The 26,878-nt window shown below is 41.4% G+C and overlaps 2 protein-coding genes across 59 annotated transcripts in view; both read right to left on the bottom strand.

Moving 5' to 3' along the window:
• The window catches only part of LOC127002211 (basement membrane-specific heparan sulfate proteoglycan core protein-like), an 88,759-nt gene extending 78,642 nt beyond the window's left edge, over window positions 1–10,117 (bottom strand). For all 9 annotated transcript variants that reach the window (XM_050867931.1, XM_050867928.1, XM_050867925.1 and 6 more), the window contains exons 1-11: window positions 10,002–10,117; window positions 6,472–6,609; window positions 5,516–5,647; window positions 4,547–4,817; window positions 3,706–3,961; window positions 3,142–3,291; window positions 2,748–2,924; window positions 2,319–2,515; window positions 1,143–1,290; window positions 502–653; window positions 1–140 (exon numbers count right to left, since the gene is read on the bottom strand). In XM_050867931.1, coding sequence (XP_050723888.1) covers window positions 1–140; window positions 502–653; window positions 1,143–1,290; window positions 2,319–2,515; window positions 2,748–2,924; window positions 3,142–3,291; window positions 3,706–3,961; window positions 4,547–4,817; window positions 5,516–5,647; window positions 6,472–6,609; window positions 10,002–10,095 — 1,855 coding nt within the window. In that variant the 5' untranslated portion in view covers window positions 10,096–10,117. The remainder of the gene's footprint in view (window positions 141–501; window positions 654–1,142; window positions 1,291–2,318; window positions 2,516–2,747; window positions 2,925–3,141; window positions 3,292–3,705; window positions 3,962–4,546; window positions 4,818–5,515; window positions 5,648–6,471; window positions 6,610–10,001) is intronic.
• A 489-nt stretch (window positions 10,118–10,606) lies between these two features.
• The window catches only part of LOC127002212 (low-density lipoprotein receptor-related protein 2-like), a 100,836-nt gene continuing 84,564 nt past the window's right edge, over window positions 10,607–26,878 (bottom strand). For 37 of the 50 annotated variants that reach the window (XM_050867935.1, XM_050867951.1, XM_050867959.1 and 34 more), the window contains 5 exons: window positions 24,926–25,102; window positions 24,565–24,699; window positions 17,784–17,882; window positions 17,240–17,293; window positions 10,607–10,806 (listed from right to left, as the gene is read on the bottom strand). In XM_050867935.1, coding sequence (XP_050723892.1) covers window positions 10,622–10,806; window positions 17,240–17,293; window positions 17,784–17,882; window positions 24,565–24,699; window positions 24,926–25,102 — 650 coding nt within the window. In that variant the 3' untranslated portion in view covers window positions 10,607–10,621. Of the gene's footprint in view, window positions 10,807–12,412; window positions 13,167–17,239; window positions 17,294–17,783; window positions 17,883–19,569; window positions 19,696–24,564; window positions 24,700–24,925; window positions 25,103–26,302; window positions 26,435–26,713; window positions 26,843–26,878 lie in introns of those variants that run through there. The other 13 variants (XM_050867938.1, XM_050867966.1, XM_050867975.1 and 10 more) reach the window with 5 other exon arrangements.

Raw genomic sequence — 26,878 nt, 5'->3', positions numbered from 1 at the left:
CTGGTTTACAATAGTCCCCGACCACGTTGGGATTGCCCGTGTAGCCGACAGCACAGTTTTCGCAGCGCCGACCCTCGTAACCTTGCTGGCAGTTGCATGTCACCCGTCCATCGTTGTCGAGATAGCAGGACGAACTGAACCTATGCAAGAGAGAGAGAGTGGTGTGTGAGGTATTGCCCCCTCAGAGGGGAGAGATATAAGAAGAGGAGGAGGAGGAGGAGGAAGAAATCACAGTTACAGTACGTAGTGGATATGAAAAAGATAGATAGACAGGAAAAAGAAAATAGATAAAGAGATAGATAGGAAACAGACCAGGAACAAGGGGACACTAGGGAACAGAAACAACACACACAAACACAGAAAAACAATAAAAGAGAGAGAACGAAACCAAGCGCAAAAACTACGTAAAGAACAGAATCAAAACAAGAGCGTCTGCACTGTGGCTACGAAATCACAGAGCGTCAAATACGTAAACGAGAACGAACAGCCTCTTTTACGCACTGGTTGCTCGGCGTGGAGAGAGGACACGGGCAGGGGCTGCAGGGTATGTTGTTGATGGGGTCGCCGTACTCGTTCGGGCCGCAGTCGAGGGTCGACACACATCGTCCCAGCCACGGGCCATCCTGCACACGGCTGTAGTTTGGCGCGCAGTCCTGTAGGAGTGAACGGGAAGTTTATTAACCCCTTGACTGTGGGTTTCCTACAAGAAGACATCACCAAGCTACAGGAATGGAGCAAAAAGTGGCTGCTACAATTCAGAAGAAAAATGTAGTCAAGTCATGCACGTTGGAGGACAGAGAACCAGGAGGAGAAGAAAGAAAGAGGAGGAGGAAGAGGAGGAGGAGGAGGAGGAGGAAGATAAATAGGTGAGGAAAAAGGAGGAGGAAGGAGAGAGATTGAGTGTAAAAGAGGAAACAGAGATAAGCCAAAAGAAGAAGAAGAAAGAGAAGGAAGAGGAAATCCAGCATACCAATACCACATGGGAAGCACTCCACTATCCACCACAGAGGAGGCAGAAAAAGACCTGGAAGTATTATGTTTCCAGGCTACCGGTGAAGGTGAAATCCGTGCCAATCACAGCAGACAGGTTAAACTGCTAATGTGAACTGCCTCTATGCCTCTCCACCTCTGTCTCCACCCACCTGGCAAGAGATTCCAATGTAGCCAGGTGGACAGGTGCACTGTTCCACCAGCATAGCCTGTCCCTGGTCGGTCCTGGCGAACTGAGCGGTGTCCATCTGTACGTCCGACAGCGTGGTGTTGATGAAGTCCCCGTCAGTGTACAGCGCTCTGAGGTTGCGTGAGAAGGATGTTGTTATTGTTATTTTTCGTCTTCAAGTTAATATTGTATCCTGTAGTGACTTGCAATCTGTTCCTTCAATTGTTTCTAAGTTTTCTTTCTCGTAAATCTAAACTTCTACTTCGGTTTTATGGGAAAGAAGGATACTGTACAGCACTCTGAGGTTATGTGAGAAGGATATTGTTATTGTTATTCTTCGTCTTCAAGTTAATTTTGTATCCTGTAGTGACTTGCAATCTGTTCCTTCAATTGTTTCTAAGTTTTCTTTCTCGTAAATCTAAACTTCTACTTCGGTTTTATGGGAAAGAAGGATACTGTACAGCGCTCTGAGGTTATATGAGAAGGATATTGTTATTGTTGTTCTTCATCTTCGAGTTAATATTGTATCCTGTAGTGACTTGCAATCTAAGTTTTCTTTCTCATAAATCTAAACTTCTACTTCGGTTTTATGGGAAAGAAGAATACAGCGCTCTGAGGCTACGTGAGAAGGATACTGTTATTGTTATTCCTCCTCTTTGTCTTCATTTTGTATCCCTACTTTCCCTTATGGAGTTAGATGGGCTGACTCTCTCCCACTCTTGATAATTGAAGACTCTATTCTCATTATTTTTATTATTATTGAGATTCATGAAAAGGCATCAAGGGAAACTAATGAATCAATACAATGGCTATAGGTAAACACACACACACACACACACACACACAAACATGCATATCCACCCTCACATGCACACACACATACCCAGCCTCACACGCACACACACATACCCACCCTCACACAGTCACACACACACATACCCAGCCTCACACACACACACACACACACACACACATACCCTCACACAGACACACACACACTTACCCCCCACACGCACACACACATACCCCCCACACGCACACACACATACCCAGCCTCACACACAAACAAACAGCTTAGCTCGGGCCTGGTAGACTACAAATAGATAAATACACACACACACACACACACACACACACACACACACACACACACACACACCTTATGAGCAGCAGGTCCATGTTCTCCAGCACCATCATGATCTCCTCCCTGGTGGCCGGGTTCTGAGTCTGAATGTTCCCGCCGTTCGTCGCCACGCGCTTGAACCATTGCCCGTAGAAGAAGCGTACGTCCACTCGGTTCTCGATGTCGGGGGCGAACGTCCCGTCGTGTACGTACATCAGCGTCACGTTGTTGCCCTGTGGAAGATGACAAATGGACGGTTAGTTGTGTGTGTGTGTGTGTGTGTATTTACCTAGTTGTATTTACCTAGAAGATATCAAGCATACCACTACCACATGGGAAACACTCCACTATCCACCACAGAGGCAGAGAAAGTCCTGGGAGTGTATGTTACCGGGCTACCAATGAAGGTGAAATCCATGGCAATCACAGTGGACGGGTAAGCAATCCTACACTGTCTCTACTCACCCTAATGATGACGTCGGGGTAGCTGGTAGTCTGGCTCGCACCGATACGGGAGTAGTGGATTCTATAGTGCAGCGTGCCACCGAAGGAAGCCAGCTGTTGTCCCTTGTGAGAGCTAGGCAGCGAGAAATAGATCACCAGGTCTCTCGGTCCTCTTAGGTTTGAGCGGTCCACGGCGAGCTGAGGAGGAGAAGGACAGGGTGAGGGATGATAAAGTAAACACATTCTATTTCTCTCCTGCTTAAGATTAACATAAATACAATTGGGTTGATATAGACATTACGGCAGCTACTTAAAATACAATTCGCCTGACACACTACCAGGCTGGGTCGTTCAAGAGGCTCTGCAAGAGATCCTATGAATGCTATATATGGGCAGCACTTCAAAACAAACTTACCGTAGCCCTGTCCGATGGGGTTCTGGGTTGGCCGCGAACCAGGTGCGAGGAGGAGAGTGGGTACTGGGTGTCCCGAATGACGTAGTTGCCCTGAAACTGGTCCTGGTTGGCTCCGACGAGGGTGAACGAATCGCTGCTGGGTGGAGGCAGCTGTGGGGGAGGCACGGGTGATTTACGTACAGCAATTTCATCACAAACAACCCATAATTTGCACTCATTTTCAGAGCACACGTAACCACCATTTTTATCTTTTTTACATTGAGGGGACGCAGCGATAGGCCAAAAAATAACCAAAAGACAGAAAATCAACCCTGCTAATCACTGCCCATGAAAGAAAAAAGAGTACGTATGAACATAAGAACATAAGAACGTAAGGAGTCTGCAAGAGGCCGGCTGCCCCATGCAAGGCGGCTCCTGTATTCCTAACCCCACCTTATCTCAGAATCCATGAATTTATCCAGCCCCTTCTTGAATGTCTCTATGGTATTGGCACCCACAACATGACTGCCAAGCCTGTTCCATTCATCCACAAGGGACGAGTGATGGATAAGTGCTCATCCCTACCTGCGTAATGTACATGTCGCTGGAGTAACACTGATCCGTGGCACCGAAGCAGAAACAGTTCAGACAGTCATTACGATTTATGGCGGCAGAGTTGAACTGGGGGGGCCGGCAGAGAACGGTGGGGCTTCCCGACACCACCACGATGGCGTCCGGAGTAGCGAAGACCGAGCCCCTGCCGTTGATGGCCTCGCAGGAGTATGCACCCTGGTCTGTGGGCTGGGCGTCAGGGCAGATCAGCACGCCACGGCCATTCTCGCTATGGGAAGGAGGTGGAGGTGTTTATACAGTATTTAAGAGATTTACATAGATTCACATAGATATCCAGACCACACAGAGCCTAAGTTGAGGTCTGTTCCTCAACCAAGTGAAATTAAATCAAATCTGTTGGAATGAAGCCTTCGTAGAGGTTGTGTGTGTTAGTATTTCCATGGGTAGTGTTATGAGCCTAGTGACAGTCTGACAAGGCTTTTGTAGAGGTTGTGTGTGTTAGTATTTCCATGGGTAGTGTTATGAGTCTAGTGATAGTCTGACAAGGCTTTCATAGAGGTTGTGTGTGTTAGTATTTCCATGGGTAGTGTTATGAGTCTAGTGATAGTCTGACAAGGCTTTCATAGAGGTTGTGTGTGTTAGTATTTCCATGGGTAGCGTCGTGAGCTTAGTGAGAGTTTAATAAGGCTTCTGCTTCACCATGAACATGAAAAAAACTCGTGAGAACCTGACTAACCCACTTTATGGCCTTGGGAAATAGTAGTTGTGGGAGCCAAAAGCCTGAGAATACATAAAATTTCCACAACACAAATACCAACACTAATAAGAACTCCTGCATAGCCACGTCACTCACCTGGTCATCTCACACTTGGCGGGAACGTGACCCCAGTTGAGGCGCCACAGGACGATGGGTGTTGGGGTGCCCATGACGACGCAGGTGAGGGTGAACGACTCGCCCACCTGGACTACGACGTTGCGTGGGGGCGGCTCGATCACGATGGGCTTGGTGCACCCAACCTCATCGGACGTGTCAATGCAGTCCACGTCCCCGTCGCAGTGGAAGGATTTGGGGATGCACTGAGTCCCGGATTGACAGGTGAACTCGTTGCTGCGACAGGTGGAGCCTTCGAGGGGAAAAAAAAGGAATTCTAGCACCCTTTTCTCCTATTGATTCTATTGATTTACTTTTTTAACCCCTTGACTGTGGATTTCCTACAAGAAGACATCACCAATGGGGTCAAAGACTTCAGACAATTTAATGCTGGAATGAGTCACTTTCCTCTTGAATCTTGCACCCTTGTTGGACCTCGAAAACTATTACAAAAAGATTACATGGCATCCTGGACTTCAGATAATTTAGAATGTTGTTTAAATGAGTCACTTTGCTCTTAACCCCTTGCCTGCGGATATCCTACAAGAAGACCTCACCAAGCTACAGGAATGGAGCAAAAAGTGGCTGCTACAATTCAGTGAAGAAAAATGTAAAGTCCTGCACCTTGGGAGGGGATATCCAACACACCAATACCACATGGGAAACACTCCACTATCCACCACAGATGCAGAAAAAGACATGGGAGTGATTACCAGGCTACCAGTGAAGGCGAAATCCGTGGCAATCGCAGCGGACGGGTTAACAGGAAAGGAAGGCAGCTTGACAAAAAATATATATAAACACGAGGAAACAAAAAAAAATCTACTACTGCTGCTCCTGTGAATAGTGTATAGTCAAAGGGCTTCAAAATAGAGGGTCAAATCTTTTATTATATTTTTTTTACGGAAAGGAGGAAGCTTAAAGGATGCAAAACAAGAGAAGGAGACTTACCAGGAGGACTCGGGGCACAGTTCTGTTCATCCGAGTTATCACCGCAGTCATTGTCGGAGTCACACAGCCATGTCTTGAGCACACACTTGCGGTTCTCACATTGGTACTCGTTGGGTTCACATCCATTAGCACCTGGGAAAAAGGGTTCAATGGGGTCAAAGACTTCAGACAATTTAATACAATGCTGGAATGAGTCACTTTGCTCTTGAATCTTGAACCCTTTTTTGGACCTGTCGAAAACTATAACAAAAAGATTACATGGCATTCAGGACTTTAGATAATTTAGAAGGTTGTTGAAATGGGTTACTTTGCTCTTAACCCCTTGACTGTGGATTTCCTACAAGAAGACATCACCAAGCTACAGGAATGGAGCAAAAAGTGTCTGGTACAATTCAGTGAAGAAAAATGTAAAGTCCTGCACCTTGGGAGGGGATATCCAGCTTTCCAATACCACATGGGAAACACTTCACTATCCACCACAGAGGCAGAGAAAGACCTGGGAGTGGTTACCAGGCTACCAGTGAAGGCCAAATCCGTGCCAATCGCAGCGGACGGGTTAAATCTATCACCCATTTGAACCTGGGTAAGATTACAGTGAATTACGTGGCTAACCTAACCTAACTAGCCTAACCAAACCCAGCCCAGCCCAACCAAACCTAACCTGACCAAGCCTAATCAAACCCAACCCATCTTTAACTAATCTAACCCAACCAAACCTAACCTAACCTAACCAAACCAAACCAAACCTAATATAATTTACCCCAACCCAACCTAACCTAACCTAACCTAACCAAGCCTAACCCAACCCAACCCACCTTTACCTAATCTAACCCAGCCAAACCTAACCTAACCTACCCAAACCCAGCCCAAACAAACCTAACCTAATCCAGCCCAACCCCAAAAAAACCAACCTAACCTAACCAAACCTAACCTAACTTAACCTAGCCGATACTTACTGCAGCGAAGCTCATCTGAGGCGTCCTTGCAATCCGGGCGGTTGTCGCACACCTGGGTCTTGTTGATACACTCGCCACTCCCGCATGTTGCCTGCAGGGCCGAGCACACTGTAGGGGTCGGACCGATGATGGGTGAATCTGCAAAGAAACGTATTTTTATCAGTCACGTTCAGAGGCGTCGAGGCGAGTTCACAGTCCAGCGGCTTCGTAATGGCCTGAACCAAGCTCTTTCATCTTTTACGTACACTCGACAATGGTGAGTTTTTTGATGCAAGACGAGATACACATGAGACTCATTCCTGTATAGTTTCATTAAATTTCTTAACTCCTTGACTGCAGATTTCCTACAAGAAGACATCACCAAGCTATAGGAGAGGAGCAAAAAGTGGTTGCTACAGTTCAGTGAAGAAAAATTTGACCCCTTGACTGTGGATTTTCTACAAGAAGACATCACCAAGCTATAAGAGTGGAGCAAAAAGTGCCTGCTACAATTCACTTAAGAAAAATGTAAAGTCCTGCACCTTGGGAGGGAATATCCAGCATACCAATACCACATGGGAAACACTCCGCTATCCACCACAGAGGCAGAGAAAGACCTGGGAGTATATGTTACCAGTCTACCAGTGAAGGCGAAATCCGTGCCAATCGCAGCGGACAGGTTAAAAATGAGCACCAAACACCACACAAGGAAATTCCAAAGTTCTTTAGTATTGGTTTGGAGACATACTCACCCATTATGGCAAACTGTGAAAGGTGCCATTAGAGGTTTATTAGGCCAAGTGTTTTGAAAAGTGTTTGTAGTGTAGCTCAGTGTTAGTGGTCCTAGTTGTGTTAAGAGGCTCAGAGCTTTACTCCTTAACCCGGTAGCAGCGATGGGCCAAATTTTTGCTATGACGTAAACTCCCAAAAATAGATGATGTATAAAATGATTACAAATGCGTTGATATATATTATGGAATGGTTTGCGCGAGTGATGATTTTTTCTCATTTTTCTCGCTTAGAGGAGCCTCTAAGAAACATGATCCCTGCAGCTACTGGGTTAATAGTATTCTCATGCGATGTAGTCTTGAAAAATAAATGAAAGGCGCGTTAGCTCTTACACTCACCGAAGTTCATGTCACGCAGGGAGGCAGTGGAATCAAGAAACAGGTCAGGAAGATTAGTTGGGGCACAGATGAATGTTTTGTTAAATGATTCGGATTATATATAAAGGACAGTGTTGCTATTACTACATGAGGCATCCAGCAGAGAAGGAACGCAAAGGACAAAGTCAATTTCCCGAGATGCGCTGGGAAAGGAAGGTTACACATCCCAGGATCCCGCCTCCATTCTGCTGTCTCTCAACTCTATCCACTTTTATCCACTGTTATATGTTGTCCATCTGCCCTTTTCTTTTGCCCTTGAACCGTTTCCCTTTGCAGCTTGTATCCTGTTCCTCATGTGATGTGTGGCCTGACTTTCCCAATGCAAACTCTATTCCTTATGCCCTTGCCCTTTTCTTTTGCCCTTGAATCATTTCCTCTCCTGTAAAAATCAAAATGAGGAGTTTACCGAGGGTCACATTTCCCTTGCAACTTGTATCTTGTTCCTCATGTGATGTGTGGCCTGACTTTCCCAATGCAAACTAGAGAAATATGGCTCTGTCCCTTATGCCCATACTCCGCCAGACTCCTCGTGGCCTACATCGTCACCCTCATAAAACAATTCCTAGAGTCATTTTTCAGCGATTTCCAGGTTTTTCTTTACTTTAACTTTTCAACTTGACGCTCATTTTTGTATTGTTGCCTTTGTCATTCAGGGTTTGAGTGTTCTAGAATTGGCCTCTTAATTTCTGCCTAAACCTTAAGATAAATGAGATAATGACAGTTCTTTTCTGATTAACGGAAAAGCAGAAAATAATGACTTAGGTGGTTTGTTTACGAAGGTGACGATATATTATGGTTTTACGTGAAAATTTCGAACCTGAGAACGAGAAGCGGAGAATGTTAGTTTTTACTGTTTGTCATTATTCCTGTTTTTTTATTATTTTTTTTTCATGTATTTTAAGGTGTTAACTATTGATGTCAAAATGAAAGAAATGTATATTGCAAATTCTAATATTAAAATCCATGCTAGCGAGTTACTGTATTTACCCCATTAAAGGTATAAGACTGATAACACACACACACATACACACACACACTTACACTCACACACACACAAAAAAAAACATACACGCACATATATGTATACTCCTCCCCTACGCATAGCCTATCAAAACACAACATTGAAGGCTGAACACACACACACACACACACACACACACACACACACACACACACACACACACACTACCTGAACTCAGCGTGTGGTTATTAGGACGGTTAAAATTCCCCCTGAAACTGATGGACGTGATCACTCGGGGCGCCACTCTGGTCTCCGAGAAGCTCCGAGACTTTGACGGCTTTGGTTGAGGGTTCGTGGTTGGTGTCGTTTGGTGTGTAAGCGACCAAGATTTGAGAGCCGGGGGGAGGGTTAAAGGGGGGGGATTTAGCGATAGGGACGAGGCATAGCTTTGAGTGGGAGTTACGTTCGGGGGGTCAGTGATAGGGAAGCGAGGGTGGCGTAGGAAGCCGTAAGGGCGATGGGGGTGGTTGGAGGGGCGATGATGGGCATGTTTGGTGGAGTTACGCTGGTGGTGTGTGGAGGTATGGGCATGTGGGTGGAGTGAGTGGAGGGAGAGGCGGTGGTGGAAGAGAGTCTGCAAGGGGTTTATAGAGGGATCAGGTTGTTTCTTGGAGGCTAAGAAATCCGTGCAGCAAGGTTAGGGGAAGATGCAGACGGGACATTAGTGGTTTGTACATGTGAAAAGAGTTACGACATATGACAGTAGTTACATATGGCTCTTAAATTTATATATATGAGTAGACAAGGGATTATATATATACAAATACATGAGGAATCAGGTAATGTTACAGAGGAGATAGGAGAACAGGAAGAAAAATTACAAGACAGGATTTAGTGGTTTGTACCCGTGAGAAAAGAGTTACGACATATGACGGCAGTTACAAATGGCTCTTAAATCTATGTACGTATATAATAGTAGATAAGGGATTATATATGAGCATAGAGTGTATTAGGGAATGGGAATATAAGTTAAACAAAGACTGGAAAATAATACATGAAACATAATATTGAGTGGACAGTACTTATGGAAGGGGAAGGGAAAATGTATGTACAGTTTCTAGGGGTGGAAATCTAGATAAAAAACATTGGAACAGAATCACAGAGGACATGAATTAAACAAAGACTGGAAAATAATACATGAAACATAATATTGAGTGGACAGTACTTATGGAAGGGGAAGGGAAGATGTATGTACAGTTTCTAGGGGTGAAAATCTAGATAAAAAACATTGGAACAGATCACAGAGGACGTAAATATAACAAAGACTGGATACTAATGAAAAAATAGAGTTTGTAGGTGAGAATGGATACAAAATTAACAATAGGTGAGAGTCAGAAAACCACACAGCTGATCTGGATACTTACAAGGAGTGACCTGCAGATAGACGGACTTCCTCCAGTTGGCTGTCGACTGGGAAACTCCCTGGGCCTCGCAATAGTATTGCCCAGCATGCTCCATCTGTGGAAGGGGATGCCATGAGAAACGATCGCATTATAGTATGATTCTAAGACTGTGGGATCAAATAGCTTGTCTTATATTAATCTATCTCTTCTTCTTCTTTGTTTATATGATTTCTTAGATACTATTGTACTTACTCAACCTCCAAAAAGCTAGTGTTGCCTTCTTGAATGAATTTGAGCTCAAACCTGTGCTTGATTAGATGTTTGGTAAGGTCAGGCAGCCTCACAAATCCGTCAATTCTGAATAATTTTTAAGGTACCGTTATGTCTATTGAACCCCCCAAAAAAATGTATTGCTTGCTTGAATGAACTTAACCCCTTGACTGAGGATTTCCTACAAGACCTCACCAAGCAACAGGAATGGAACAAAAAGTGGCTGCTACAAGTCAATGAAAAAAAATGTAAAGCCATGCACCTAGGGAGGGGAAATCCAGCATACCAATACCACATGAGAAACACTCCACTATCCACCACAAAGGCAGAGAAAGACCTGGGAGTGTATGTTACCAGGCTACCAGTGAAGGTCAAATCCGTGCCAATCGCAGCGGACGGGTTAAACGTGAACGTGAACTTGCCTGAACGTCTGGGATGGTTAGGCGGCCTCGGACATCTGTTGATCCCGGGGGCAGTGCACGTCCTCCGTCCCTCACCCAGCGCACGGGGGCTCGCAGGGAACCCTCGTCGCGGCATTGGAAGACAACCTCCCGGGCTGCCCGTCAGATGGGAGACTCATGATTACCCGGACACAATGACTGACCTCACCTCTAAATTGCTCTTCCCTGGACATTGTGAATTAAATGAATGACTACAATTAAACCTAACTCATTTTTAACTTGACCTTGAACCTGTAAATTGGTCTCCCCTGAATATAGTGAATTAAATGAATGACTACAATTAAACCTAACTCATTTTTAACTTGACTCTGAACCTTTAAATTGGTCTCCCCTGAATATAGTGAATTAAATGAATGACTACAATTAAACCTAACTCATTTTTAACTTGACTCTGAACCTTTAAATTGGTCTCCCCTGAATATAGAGAATTAAATGAATGACTACAATTAAACCTAACTCATTTTTAACTTGACGCTGAACCTTTAAATTGGTCTCCCCTGGATATAGTGAATTAAATGAATGACTGCAATTATTAAATGAATACAATCGTTATTAATTAAATGAATACAATCGTTAAATGAATGACTTCAATTTTAGCGGACACATGGACACAAAAGGAGGTGGAAAAAGGTTGAAAATATATATAAAGGGGCGAAAAAACTCCCTCCTACCTGTACTATAAAAAAATACTCCTCTAACAACTGGGAAGAAATTATAAGGGAGAAAAGTTGCGGGAGGGATAATTTTAGCACAGACACAAAACGAGAGAAAATATATAGAGGGCCAAAAAACTCCCTCCTACCAGTACCATTAAAAATTACTCCCGGGAATAAATTACCAGGAAAAATAGTTGCAGGAGGGATAATTTTAGCACAGACACAAAAGGAGAGAAAATTTATAGAGGGCCAAAAAACTCCCTCCTACCAGTACCATTAAAAAATTACTCCCGGGAATAAATTATCAGGAAAAATAGTTGCAGGAGGGATAATTTTAGCATAGACACAAGAGGAGAGAAAATATATAGATGCGAAAAAAATCCCTTCTACCGGTACCATTAAAAAATTACTCCCAGGAAGAAATTATAATGGAAAAAGATGCGAGAAGGACAATTTTAGCATATGAAAAATTACTCCTCTGACACCTGGGAAGAAACAATAAGGGAAGAAAGTTGCAAGAGGGACAATTTTAGCACAGACACAGGAGATGAAAAGAGTACCTAATAATATATGCCAAAAAAATCCCTCCTACTTCTACTATGAAAATAAAAGACACATTATAAGGGAGGAAAGTTGCAAGAGGGACAATTTTCACAAACACAAATACAGCTGAAGTATAATAATATATGAAAAAAAAAAAACAATCCTACCTCTATATATAAAAAAAAGGACATTATAAGGGAGGAAAGATGCAAGAGGGACAATTTTCGCAGAGACACACAACGAGACGGGTAAAAAAAAGTTGCATGCAGGCCACGAGAGGGAGACGAGAGATAGACAGATAGATAGAGAGAGAGAGATAGACGTTTCCGCTTACCTTCATCTACTCGCCAGCATTAAATAGAACAGACTCATCAATTTACTCTTGAGAAACATGATGCTAAGGCAGGTTAAGTCTACTTGATACACATCCGTCATTCCATCAATTTATTAACAAGAACGTACATGTACCCTAAACTGGACTGACTAGCACAGGAAATGTATTTATATATATATATCACATCAATTGAATTTTGGGGGGTTTACGCGTGATAGGAGGAAGGACGAGGAGGTGTTTGAGGATGGATTCTTATGTTACAGTAGACACTCATGCTCTTAAACATCATATTTTTCAAGGGTTTTCATCTTACGAACTAGTTATTGGATAGGCTCAGAAATGTTGTTGCCTGTGTATCGTCGCCATAGATATACAAAGGGATGAAAAATAGAGCCACGATGCACCACAGAGTAAGGTAAGTGGCCATTTTTTTGGCCATAGGGGATGAGAAACAATTGGCCTGAGCTTTGCATATAGATAAATGGATGAAAGAATAGAGCCACGATGCACCACAGAGTAAGGTAAGTGGCCATTTTTTTGCCAGAGGGGATGAAAAACAAACTTTATTGCTATTTAAACTGGCCTGAACTTTGCATATAGACGAATGGGTGAAAGAATAGAGCCATGATTCACCACAAAGTAATGTAAGTGGCCATTTTTTTGCCAGACAACTATAGAAAGGTTCGTAGAAGAAGACATATGTGAAAAATAAGAGAAGAATAGCCTAGTTAGAGTAACCATGATAGTATATAAAATTCTGCCTGACTGCTTGATACAAAATATATATAGAGAAACTATCAGACAACTATAGGAACGTAGAAGAAGACAAATGTGAAAAAGGGGAATATAGCCTAGTACGCGTGTGTTTTGGTGCTCATCCAAGAGGAACAGAAACAAAAGAGCAATATACTGCCTGGACTGCCTGAAAAGAAGAGAAGATGAATATACTGCCATGACTTTGCGTTTGGCCGTCAATACGTAATTTTAAGTGAGTGTAAGTCTTGTAAAATTAACTAAAACATAAGATTACGTAACTAACTATAGATTTTGAGGCATGTTAGGGTGTCAATACTTATTATGAAGCGAGTGTAAGTCTCATAAATTTAACTAAAGTGACTGAAATATATGGAATTACGTAACTAACTAGATTCTGAGGTATGTTAGGGTGTCAATACTTATTATGAAGCGAGTGTAAGTCTCATAAATTTAACTAAAGTGACTGAAATATATGGAATAACGTAACTAACTAGATTCTGAGGCATGTTAGGGTGTCAACACTTATTATGAATTTAACTAAAGTGACTGAAATATGACTATGAATTACGGAACTAACTAGATTCTGAGGTATGTTAGGTGTCAATACTTATTATGAAGAGTGTAAGTCTCATAAATTTAACTAAAGTGACTGAAATATGGAATTACGTAACTAACTAGATTCTGAGGCATGTTAGGGTGTCAACACTTATTATGAAGCGAGTGTAAGTCTCATAAATTTAACTAAAGTGACTGAAATATATGGAATTACGTAACTAACTAGATTCTGAGGTATGTTAGGGTGTCAATACTTATTATGAAGCGAGTGTAAGTCTCATAAATTTAACTAAAGTGACTGAAATATATGGAATTACGTAACTAACTAGATTCTGAGGCATGTTAGGGTGTCAATACGTATTATGAAGCGCGTGTAAGTCTCGTAAAATTGACTAAAATGACAAATATATGAAATTACGTAACTAACTAGGTTTTGAGGCATGTTAGGGAGTCAATACACATTATAAAGAGAATGTCTCATAATATTAACTAAAATGACTGAAATACATGGAATTACGTAACTACCTAGATTCTGAGGTGTGTTAAACTGTCGACACGTAATCTTGAGTGAGTGTAAGTCTCGTAAAATTAACTAAAATGATTGAAATATATGGAATTACGTAACTAACTAGACTTTGAGGCATATTTAGGCGTCGACAAGTAAACTTAACCATGTGTAAGTCTCGTAAAACCAACTAAAATATATGAGATTACGTAACTAACTACATTCTGAGGCGACACGTAATCTTGAGTAAAGTAACTAAAATAAACGAAATTACGTAACTAACTAGACTTTGAGGCATATTAAGGCATCAACACGTAATCTTAAGCAAGTGTAAGTCTCGTAAAAACAACTAAAATATATGAGATTACGTAACTAACTATATTCTGCGGCGACACGTAATCTTAAGCAAAGTAACTAAAATAAAAGATATTACGTAACTAGATTTTGAGGCAAGAAAAATTATGTAACAAACTAGATTTTGAGGCAAGAAAAATTATGTAACAAACTAGATTTTGAGGCAAGAAAAATTACGCATCTAGCTAAATTTTGAGGCATTGTGGGTTTGTCTTTATGTCTAACTTGAGATCTGGCCGGCCACCACATGACATCCCTGAGTATAGGCACAATTTACGAGTGTATCCGAGTGGTATGAGTAAATCACACAGTTCTAAGTACGTAAAGTAACCGGTATGTCTTTCTGTGGCTTTAAAAGGTAGTAATAGTAATAGTAGTAGTAATAGTAAAAGTAGGCACAATTTACGAGTGTGTCCGAGTGGTACTAAAAATTCACACAGTTAGAGATCAGAGTATGGAGGTAACCAGTGGTCTGTCGGTCCTTCCTTAGCTTTAGAGAATGTTAGTAGTAGTAGTTGTAGTAGTGTTAGTGTTCCTGCTACCCTGATAAGAGAAGCCACAATGTTTTCACTCTATTGTAACTGCATTTTCAACATTAGTACACTGAGATGGTCCGCCCTGCACTGTGAAGCTGAATCATGTCTTGGAACAGAGGAAGAAAGCACTTTACGTAAGTCAATCTGATACTACATCGCTCAGGGTGACGTCATATGAATAATCAAAATAAAAGTATCGACAATTTCAAGAAGCATGAGCCCCTGGACGCAAAGCAATGTTAAGTGTGTACGTTATCAAGACTAAAAAAATGTCAGCTTGATATAACATTTCACCCATTACAAAGAGGAAGAACAGCCCCTCGCCCCCTTAAAAAATAAGTATAATTAAGAAATATATTGAGACTGAATATTAGTGGAAAAAAGTAGTTCGTAGCTGAGAATGGACAAAAGATTACGTATGGGTGAAAGTCTAACGGAGGAACGATATTGGAAAAGCTCCCACAACCCTTAGAACTAAACAAATAGTGTGTGTTAAGATGTATCGAGACTGGAAATTAGTGTAAAAAAAAGTTTGTAGCAGAAAATGGATACAAGATTACGTATGGGTGAAAGTCTAACGGCGGAACGATATTGAAAAAGCTCCCACAACCCTTAGAACTAAACAAATAGTGTGTCTTAAGACGTATCGAGACTGGAAATTAGTGTAAAAAAGTATTTCGTAGCTGAAAATGGACACAAGATTATGTATGGGTGAAAGTCTAACAAAGGAACAATATTGAGAAAGCTCCCACAACCCTTAGAACTAAACAAATAGTGTGTGTTAAGACGTATCGAGACTGGAAATTAATGTAAAAAAAAGTTTGTAGCTGAGAATGGACACAAGATTACGTATGGGTGAAAGTCTAACGGCGGAACAGGACAGAAAAAGCTCCCATCACCCCTAAAACAAAACAAATAGTGTGTGTTAAGACGTATCAAGACTGAATATTAGTGGAAAAAAGTAGTTCATAGCTGAGAATGGACACAAGATTATGTATGGGTGAAAGACTAATGGCGGAACAGGACAGAAAAAGCTCCCATTACCCCTAAAACAAAACAAATAGCGTGTGTTAAGACGTATCGAGACTGGAAATTGATGTAAAAAAGTAGTTCGTAGCTGAAAATGGACAGAAAATTACATATGGGCGAAAGTCTAACGGCAGAACAAGATCAAAAATCTCCCCCTACCCCCTGAAACCCATGGACCGAATAGAGTGTTTAGTAGTAAGGGAATAGGAAGAAAAACACACACTAAAATAATGTTATCCCGAATTGGTCCGAGCTTAAATCCATGAAAATTACGTAACTAAATCGTGGCCTTCCTTCAGTGTGGGGTGGACTCTCTCAAGGTAACGTTGCTGCAGGAGTGACATTCAGATGGTGTTAGTGGTGGTGGAGTGTGTTAGTGTGTTAGTGTGTGTGTGTTGCTACTGCGGCTACGAGAGTCCGCAGTAGCAGGCCCCGGCAGGAGGAGGAGGAGGAGGAGGAGAATGAAGAGCACAAGTTAACATAAGAAGAAAAAAACTATTAAGAAAAATTCGAGTTCAGAGGAGGAGGAGGAGGAAGGCAATGGAGGAAGAGGAGGAGGAGGAGTGATAAGGAGAAGAATAAGGAACATGAGTTAAGAAGAAGAGAGAGAGCAAAGTGAGGACAAGTTATCAAAGGAGGAGGAGGAGGAGGAGGAGGAGGAGGAAGGAAATGGAGGAAGAGGAGGAGGAGGAGGAGGAGAACAAGTTAAAACAAAAGAGGAAAACAGAAAATAAAAGTCAAGTTCTCAAAGGTGGAGGAGGAGGAGGAGGAGGAAGAAGATCAAGAAACAGAATTAAAGAAGAAAAGAGAGGAGGAGGAATAGGAGGAGGAGGAGGAGGAGGAGGAGGAGGAGGAGGAGAAGGAGGAGGAGGAGGAGGAGGAGGAGGAGAAGGAGGAGGAGGAGGAGGAGGAGGAGGAGGAGGAGGAATAAGAGGAGGAGGAGGAGGAGGAGGAGGAGGAGGAGGAGGAGGAGGAGGAGGAGGAGGAGGGGAAGAAGAAGAAAACGCAACACAACTTAAAATTAAACAAGAAAACAGAGGAAGACGAGAAGGAGTCGAGGGAGGAGGAGGAGGAGGAGGAGGAGGAGGGGAAGAAGAAGAAAACGCAACACAACTTAAAATTAAACAAGAAAACAGAGGAAGACGAGAAGGAGTCGAGGGAGGACGAGGAGGAGGAGGATACGAGGGTGGGAGAAGCCGAGGGTATGTGCCGAGGGAGGGCTGGAGGAGGAGTGCGGGACATTAAGGTACTGTGACTTACTCTGCTGGATGGTCTGCTGGTTAGGGTACGTCTTGATGTCGATCACGCCCTGACCTGAAATGGAAAGACGCATAAGTTATATTTTTTTTGTTTTGTTTTACGTCTTCGCCTATAGTGCCGGTAGGCTTGCTTGAGGGGCCTGGATGGTAGTCGGCCCCAGCCCGTATTGGTGCAGGCAGGTGTTTATAGTGGCGCCATTTTCTCCCTTGTTTGAAGCGTATGTAGAATTGCTTTTATCTATGCCGTATCTAACTCTAAACTCCCTATTCTTAACCCCTTGACTGTGGATTTCCTACAAGAAGACATCACCAAGCGACAGGAATGAATCAAAAAGTGGCTGTTAGGATTCAATGAAGAGAAATGTAAAGTCCTGCACCTTGGGAGGGGATATCCAGCATACCAATACCACATGGGAAACACTCCACTATCCACCACAGAGGCAGAGAAAGACCTGGGAGTGTATGTTACCAGGCTACCAGTGAAGGCAAAATCCGTGCCAATCGCAGCAGATGGGTTAAGAAAAATGCCTCTCGGAAGAACTCACCAACACAGCCAGATTCATCAGAGCCGTCAGGACAGTCCCAGCGGCCATTACAGCGCAGGGATTGGTCAATGGTGCGTCCGTCCTGGCACTGGAAGACGTCTGGGGGAGGGACGGAGGGCAGAGGTCAGTCAACAACAAGGTCACAGGGCACTGGTAACTCAACTTTTGGGTCACTCGCTACTATGGTTGTTGGCGTAACCATGGACACTTTTTTATTAATGACTATAATTTGCATATAAAAAGATACATTATGATCGTTTTATATGTCAAGTTAAGTGTATTATTTTTCTAAAGATACGCAGCAGTTAAAAGGTGTGTGCAAATCTTTAAATTCGTAAGTGAGATTGATTTTCTCATAACTATAATTTGCATATAAAAAGATACATAATGACTGTTTTATATGTCAAGTTCAGTGTATTATTTTTCTAAAGATACGCAGCAGTTTCAGGTGTGTGCAAATCAGGACATCACTTTCTTTAAATTCATGTGACATTGATCTTCTCATAACTATAATTTGCATATAAGAAGCTACATAATGACTGTTTTATATGTCAAGTTCAGTGTATTATTTTTTTAAAGATACGCAGGAGTTTAAAGGTGTGTGCAAATCTTTAAATTCATAAGTGACATTGATCTTCTCATAACTATAATTTGCATATAAGAAGATACATAATGACTGTTTTATATGTAAAGTTCAGTGTATTATTTTCCTAAAGATACGCAGGAGTTTGAGGTGCATGCAAATCAGGCTTCGTTTAAACAGTGCCGAAACCAAAGCTAGTACATTGCGACAAGAGGCATATACCACCTATCAAAACCTTCCTTATCTTATTCACTTATCAAAATCAAACTAAGCAAATAAAATATGTCATAATCATTTAATACACCAAGTTCTTAAATGCGATCTATTGTAAGCCAAAAAAATGTCATAGTTATTTAGTATTCCAAGTTCTTAAATGCAAGTGTGATCTATTGTAAGCAAAAAAATGTCATAATTATTTAATACTCCAAGCTCTTAAATGTAAGTTCGACCTTTTATAAGGCATGCAAATCAGGCTTCATTTAAACAGTGCCAAAACCAAAGCTCGTACACTGTGGCCATAGGCAAACCACTTATCAAAACCTTAACTAACTCACTTACTTATCAAAATCAAAGTAAGCAAAGTACCACTAATATTACAGCACTCGGTTTTCAGTGGCATGCAACAACTGTCTCTCCTCTACGATAGCATACTTGTGCAAATGGAGGAGGAAAGGAAAAGAAATAAGTGAGTCTGGAATATCATATGTGTAGCCTTAGTAAAAAAGCAAAAATATATGCACTCTAGACCTGAAGAAGACTCCATATCAGGCTAGTATACTGGACTTCAAGAATCAGAAAGAAAGAAATAAGGCCTCTTCTAGTTTTGAATACCATATGTGCAACCATGATAGAAAGGAAAAATATATAGATGCCGTTAGCCAGAAATAAGACTCCATATCAGGCTAGTATACAGGACTTCAAGAATCAGAAAGAAATAAGGCCTCTTCTAGTTTTGAATACCATATATGCAACCATGATAGAAAGAAAGGAAAAATATATAGATGCTGTTAGCCAGAAAAAAGACTCCATATCAGGCTAGTATACAGGACTTCAAGAATCGGAAAGAAAGAAATAGTCCCTCTCTGTCTAGGATACCAGTCTAACATGCCATCCCATCACACATACTACACGACCAATGGCAAATTAAGATCCGAGAGAGAGCAAGACACAGGCAGGAACACCAAGGAGTAAAGAGTGAAGTACCAAAGTGGCAATTGAGTTCATCGGAGCCATCGTGACAGTCCACATGGCCATTACAGCACAAGTGATAGGCTATGCAGTGGCCATCCTTGCACTTAAACTGGCCAGGGGGACAGTAGTGCGGCTTCACTGAGGGGGGAAGGAAGGGAGAGGTCCGGCATGACTGATAGAACCGTTCAACTTCGTATAAGGAAAGTACGGATGCTAGATGAAGAAGCAGAAGAATGTGAGTTACTGTAGGAGTGTTTAGAAAAGTTAAGGAAAAAGGAGACTAGTAAGTTTGCTGAAGGGGAAGGAAGGGAGACAGAACCGTTCAACTTCGTATAAGGAAAGTACTGACGTTATATGAAGAAGTAGGGTCAGGGAGATGAATATAAGGTTACCTCATATAAGTTTGCTGGAGGGAAAGGAAAGCAGAGGTATGGCATAACTAACAGAGGCGTTCAACCTTATGTAGGGAGAGTGAGAACACAAAACAAAGAAGACATCCAATGTTAGTTAGTACTCTTGCAAACGGCATAGTTAACCTAGCTCAGGGAATGGCAAGTTAGATCAATCCATCATAGTTACTGCAAGTGTGTTTAGAGGTAAGGAAATTAAGAACATAAAACAAAGAAGATGTCCAATGTTAGTTAGTACTCTAGCAAACGGCATAGTTAACCTAGCTCAGGGAATGGCAAGTTAGTTCAATCCATGGTAGTTACTGTAAGTCTGTTTAGAGGTAAGGAAATTAAGAACATAAAACAAAGAAGATGTCCAATGTTAGTTAGTACTCTAGCAAACGGCATAGTTAACCTAGCTCAGGGAATGGCAAGTTAGATCAATCCATCATAGTTACTGCAAGTGTGTTTAGAGGTAAGGAAAGCTCGATAAATCATATTGAAAAATGGTGGTATCCTAATGACACACAGCTAATCATAATCAACCCAGCTTAGAAGATGGTGAGTTAGATCAATCTCTGGAAAACGTTACATGCAATCAAAAAAGTCTATGAGAATTGGCATAGAAAATCAATCCCCATGTCATAGAATCAGTAAAGAAATAACTTGTATTAGTAACATCATCATTACTCCATTAGTTAGTCAAAATCAATACCAAATGAGAGCTCTGGAAAAAATTATTCAGCAAAGTTACGTGCAATCAAAACTGTACATACAAGAATCTCCAGGAAAATCAATCGCCATATCATAAAATTGGTTCAACGAAATTGCATTAGTAAAATCATCAAGACAGTCACTTCATTAGACAGTTAAAATCAATGCTAATAAATATATCAAACCTCTGGAATAGATTATGAAGCAATTTTACATGCAATCCAAAATATGAGAATGGGAATAGTCACCAGATTAAAACTATTGGTAGAAAGCCTGTATTAGTAGTAGAATCACCCAGGCAATCACTCGTTAGATAGTTAGAATCAACACCAGAAATCATATCTAAGGAATATCATATGCAATTCAAAACATGGGAATGAGCACAGAAGATCATCAGATTAAAACTATTGGTAGAAAACTTGTATTAGTATTAGAATCACCCAGGCAATCACTCATTAGATAGTTAGAATCAACACCAGAAATCATATCGAAGCAATTTTATACGCAATTCAAAACATGGGAATCATCATAGAAGATCACCAGATTAAAACTATTGGTAGAAAGCTTGTATTAGTAGTAGAATCACCCAGGCACTCACTCGTTAGATAGTTAGAATAAACACCAGAAATCATATCGAAGGAATTTCATATGCAATTCAAAACATGGGAATGAGCACAGAAGATCATCAGATTAAAACTATTGGTAGAAAACTTGTATTAGTATTAGAATCACCCAGGCACTCACTCGTTAGATAGTTAGAATCAACACCAGAAGTCATATCTAAGGAATTTCATATGCAATTCAAAACATGGGAATCATCATAGAAGATCACCAGATTAAAACTATTGGTAGAAAGCTTATATTAGTAGTAGAATCACCCAGGCACTCACTCGTTAGATAGTTAGAATCAACACCAGAAATCATATCTAAGGAATTTCATATGCAATTCAAAACATGGGAATGAGCACAGAAGATCATCAGATTAAAACTATTGGTAGAAAGCTTGTATTAGAAGTAGAATCACCCAGGCAATCACTCATTAGATAGTTAGAATCAACACCAGAAATCATATCGAAGGAATTTCATATGCAATTCAAAACATGGTAATCATTATAGAAGATCACCAGATTAAAACTATTGGTAGAAAGCTTGTATTAATAGTAGAATCACCCAGGCAATCACTCATTAGATACTTAAAATCAACACCAGAAATCATATCTAAGGAATTTCATATGCAATTCAAAACATGGGAATCATCATAGAAGATCACCAGATTAAAACTATTGGTAGAAAGCTTGTATTAGAAGTAGAATCACCCAGGCAACTCAATACCAGAAATCATATCACAGCTCTGGAATAAATTACGAAGCAATTTTATATGCAATCCAAAATATGGAAATCTGCATAGAGGATTAATTACTTGTTAAATCACCCGACAGGAAAATCGTATTAGTAGTAGAATCATCCAAGCAATCATTATATTAGTCAAGGAAAAGAGAGAGGAGGAGGAACAGCATAACATTAGGTACTTCAAAAATCATCGTCAGTTTCCACTCCACAATCCTGAATCATAAAACCCAACAGGAAAATTGCATTAGTATTAAAATCGTACAAGCAATTATCATATTAGTCAGGGAGAGGAAGAGAGGGAGAGAGGAAGAAAGAACATAACATTAGGTACTTCAAAAATCATCCTCAGTTTCCACTCCACAATCCTGAATCATAAAACCCAACAGGAAAATTGCATTAGTATTAAAATCGTACAAGCAATCATTATATTAGTCAGGGAGAGAGAGAGAGGGAGAGAGGAAGAAAGAACATAACATTAGCTACTTCAAAAATCATCCTCAGTTTCCACTCCACAATCCTGAATCATAAAACCCGACAGAAAAATTGTATTAGTAGTAGAATCGTCCAAGCAATCATTATATTAGTCAGGGAGAGAGAGAGAGGGAGAGAGGAAGAAAGAACATAACATTAGCTACTTCAAAAATCATCCTCAGTTTCCACTCCACAATCCTGAATCATAAAACCCGACAGAAAAATTGTATTAGTAGTAGAATCGTCCAAGCAATCATTATATTAGTCAGGGAGAGAGAGAGAGGGAGAGAGGAAGAAACAACATAACATTAGGTACTTCAAAAATCATCCTCCGCTTGCACTCCACAATCTCGCTAAACTACAAAACCTGGAGGAAGGAAAACATGCGAAGTCAAGAATTTCGAAGGTCATTATCATTATTGTTGCACTCGACAACAGCACTACACTGAGATGCTTGCTCCATGCCTTCCTGAGATAGAGAAAAGAACTGTTAAAGAAGATAATATTGAGGTTATGGCTGTGGACGAACAAGTGAAGAATGTTACGAGTGTAGATTTAGACCGAGTTAGGTTTACGTGAGTGCTTCAAATCATCTACGGAATTGGTTATAGATGGGATACAGAGGGAAGGGTAGTTTAGAAAGAGGAAATAAGGTGTTGGATATCAATGAAGAATGTTACGAGTGTAGATTTAGACTGGGTTAGGTTTACGCGAGTGCTTCAAATCATCTACGGAATTGGTTATAGATGGGATACAGAGGGAAGGGTAGTTTAGAAAGAGGAAATAAGGTGTTGGATATCAATGAAGAATGTTACGAGTGTAGATTTAGACTGGGTTAGGTTTATGCAAATGCTTCAAATCATCTACGGAATTGGTTATAGATGGGATACAGAGGGAAGGGTAGTTTAGAAAGAGGAAATAAGGTGTTGGATATCAATGAAGAATGTTACGAGTGTAGATTTAGACTGGGTTAGGTTTACGTGAGTGCTTCAAATCATCTACAGAATTGGTTAAAGATGGGATATAGAGGAAAGGGTAGTTTAGAAAGAGGAAATAAGGTGTTGGATATCAATGAAGAATGTTACGAGTGTAGATTTAGACTGGGTTAGGTTTACGTGAGTGCTTCAAATCATCTACGGAATTGGTTATAGATGGGATACAGAGGGAAGGGTAGTTTAGAAAGAGGAAATAAGGTGTTGGATATCAATGAAGAATGTTACGAGTGTAGATTTAGACTGGGTTAGGTTTATGCAAATGCTTCAAATCATCAACGGAATTGGTTATAGATGGGATACAGAGGGAAGGGTAGTTTAGAAAGAGGAAATATGGTGTTGGATATCAATGAAGAACGTTACGAGTGTAGATTTAGACTGGGTTAGGTTTACGTGAGTGCTTCAAGTCATCTACGGAATTGGTTGTAGATGGGATAAAGAGGGAAGGTTAGTATAGACAGAGGATATAAGGTGTTTGTTATCTAATATAGGGTGTTGGATGTCAAGGTAAAGATAAGAAAAAGAAAAAGCATGAAATATTAGATGAAAAAAAAAAACAGAAATTCCTTATAAAAAAGGAGGAGGAGGAAGGCAGGACAAAGAATGTATGAGAGAAAAAAAATGAAGAGGAGGAGGTAGAAGAGGAGGAGGAGGAGGAGGAAGGCGGCCAAGTACAAACAAGAGAAAGAAAAGGAAGAGAAGGAGGGAGAAGAAGAAGAAGAGGAGGAGGAGGAGGAGGAGGAGGAGGAGGAGGAGGAGGAAGGTGGGCAAGTACAAACAAGAGGAAGAAAAGGAAGAGAAGGAGGGAGAAGAAGAAGAGGAGGAGGGGGAGGAGGAGGAGGAGGAGGAGGAGGAGGAGGAGGAGGAGGAGGAGGAGGAGGAAGGTGGGCAAGTACAAACAAGAGGAAGAAAAGGAAGAGAAGGAGGGAGAAGAAGAAGAGGAGGAGGAAGCGGAAGAAGAAGGAGGGGGGGAAGAACCGGATGTTTAACTATAACCAAACGAAAGCTTTTAAAATCAAACCCAAAAAGCATATTAGTCGGAATTAGCGGGAGGGAAAAAAACAAACCACCAACTAAAATAAATCATATACTTGGTTCAGGTGTGGCGGTGGGGCAGCCGAGCTCATCAGAAGCGTCGCGACAATCATAGCGACGGTCACAGCGAGCACTCCCGGGCACACACTCGCCGTCGTAGCACTGAAACTGTCTGGGGCCGCAACGTGGGGCTTCAAGGGAAAGGAAAACGGAGAAACGCGATGACAAGAAGCCGAGGGGTACCAGGTTACGTATAAGCACATTCAGACACCACACACAGAGAAGCATGACTCGTGAGATGGAAGATAAAGGTGTTGGATTATGTATGAACATATTTCGAATGCACTTACAACCCTGATTTACTATATGGAGGGAAAGAGAAGGGCAAAAAGGGGCAACACAGCAACACAAACGTACGAGGGGGCGGGGGTGTGGTGGTACGAGGGGGCGGGGGTACGGTGGTGGTGGTGATTTGAGGGCATCCACTTTCGTCTGTGCCGTCTTCACAGTCCGGGTACCCATCGCAGCGGCTCTCCTCCCAGATACACTGACCGTTGTTGCACTGATACTGTCCCGACCCGCATGTGTTTATACCTACAGATGTATGGTGGGGTCAGACAGCAGGCAGAGGTGGTTCACAGAGGTTCCGTAATGCTAAACCTCAACCTTAAGCAATACCGTCCCCTTCGTAAACAAACCACCTAAGTCATTATTTTCTACTTTCCAGGAAATCAGAAAAGAACCGTCATTATCTCATTTGGCTTAACCCGGTAGCAGCGACAGGCCAAATTTGTGGCTTTACCGTGTAGCAGCAACTGGCCAAATTTGTGCCATGATATAAACCCCCCAAAAATGGATGATACATAAACTGATCACACATGCTTTGATATATATTATGAAATGGTTTGTGTGAGTGATAATTTTTTCACATTTTTCTCGTTAAGAGGGGCATTTAAGAAACATGATCCCCGCTGCTACCAGGTTAAGGTTTAGGCAGAAATGAAAAGGTCAATTCCAGAACACCCAAACCCTGAATGATGAAGGCAACTATACGAAAATGGGCGTCACATGTTGAAAAATTGATGGACAAAAAACCTGGAAATGGCTGAAAAAATGACTTAGGCGATTATGAGGGAGACGATACACACTAATATTCAGCCGAAGGTAAGCATGGATGTCTTGTAATAACTCACATACACAAACAATAGCAAACAGTGACATTATTAAAAGTGTGAAATTGAATGGATCGGTGTGAAGCATAATAAGCAAGTAATAATCATGGCTTTAAATGTCTCGTAATAAAACTCACATACACAAACAATAACAAACAGTGACATTATTAAAAGTGTGAAATTGAATGGATCGGTGTGAAGCATAATAAGCAAGTATTTTAAGGACAATTGCAAGAGAAATGAAAAAAAAATCTTGACATCTTATAAAAGCAAAAAGCAGACTTATTTAACGTATCAAATATAATTAAAAAAAATGTTTACTGCATGCGAGAGAGAGAGAGAGAGAGAGAGAGAGAGAGAGAGAGAGAGAGAGAGAGAGAGAGAATAATATAGAAAACTACGTAGTCAGGAAAATAATGCAAAAAAAAAAAATGGCAGAAGAAACACTGAAGCAGGATTAGCAACACAAGATTAAGTAACATTAGCAACACAAAAATAGCCAAGAATAAAGAAAAAATAAAGGAAAAAGAAAGAAAATATAGATAAAAATAAAAATTAAAAGCAAGGTTAGCAACACAGGAAGACAGAGCAAGATTGGCAACACAAAGCAAGGGAAACACACAGTTGTCTTCGTCAGATCGGTCGCGGCAGTCAGCGGTGCCATCACAGCGAGAGCTTATGTCAATACACAGCCCGTCCCCACACTGGAAATCATAAGCCCCGGAGCAAGGGGTGTCGACAGGATCTTTGGGACCTGGAACACGTACACCACAAGAACGCATTGCTCTCATTACTGTATATACGACAGGGATACAAAACGAAGGCCTGACTCGGACTAATATTTGTATACATGCACTTTTTATTTCGTTTTTTTGTTAAGTTTCTGATCCCCCACGTTATGATTTTTCACTTCCAATGAGTGTCAACAAGATGGAGCTAAAGGTCAAGATGAAAAAAAGTAAATATATAAATAAATAACCCCCACAAACAGCTCGGAGGCAAAACAAAATACAACAGATCCGGCAACACACACCGCAAGTAGCATCGCTTTCGTCAGAGCCGTCGATGCAGTCCTGATGTGAGTCACACACCACAGCCGATGAGATGCATTCCCCTGACAGACAAGGGAACTCATTCGTCAAGCACCCAGGGGGAGGCCCGGCTGAGGGAGGGGACAAGAGAAGCGTTTTGAGGCAGG

Source organism: Eriocheir sinensis, chromosome 22 (genome assembly GCF_024679095.1).
Source record: "Eriocheir sinensis breed Jianghai 21 chromosome 22, ASM2467909v1, whole genome shotgun sequence".
In the NCBI taxonomy this organism is placed as follows: Eukaryota; Metazoa; Arthropoda; class Malacostraca; order Decapoda; family Varunidae; genus Eriocheir; species Eriocheir sinensis.
This window is presented reverse-complemented; position numbering and strand designations above follow the sequence as displayed.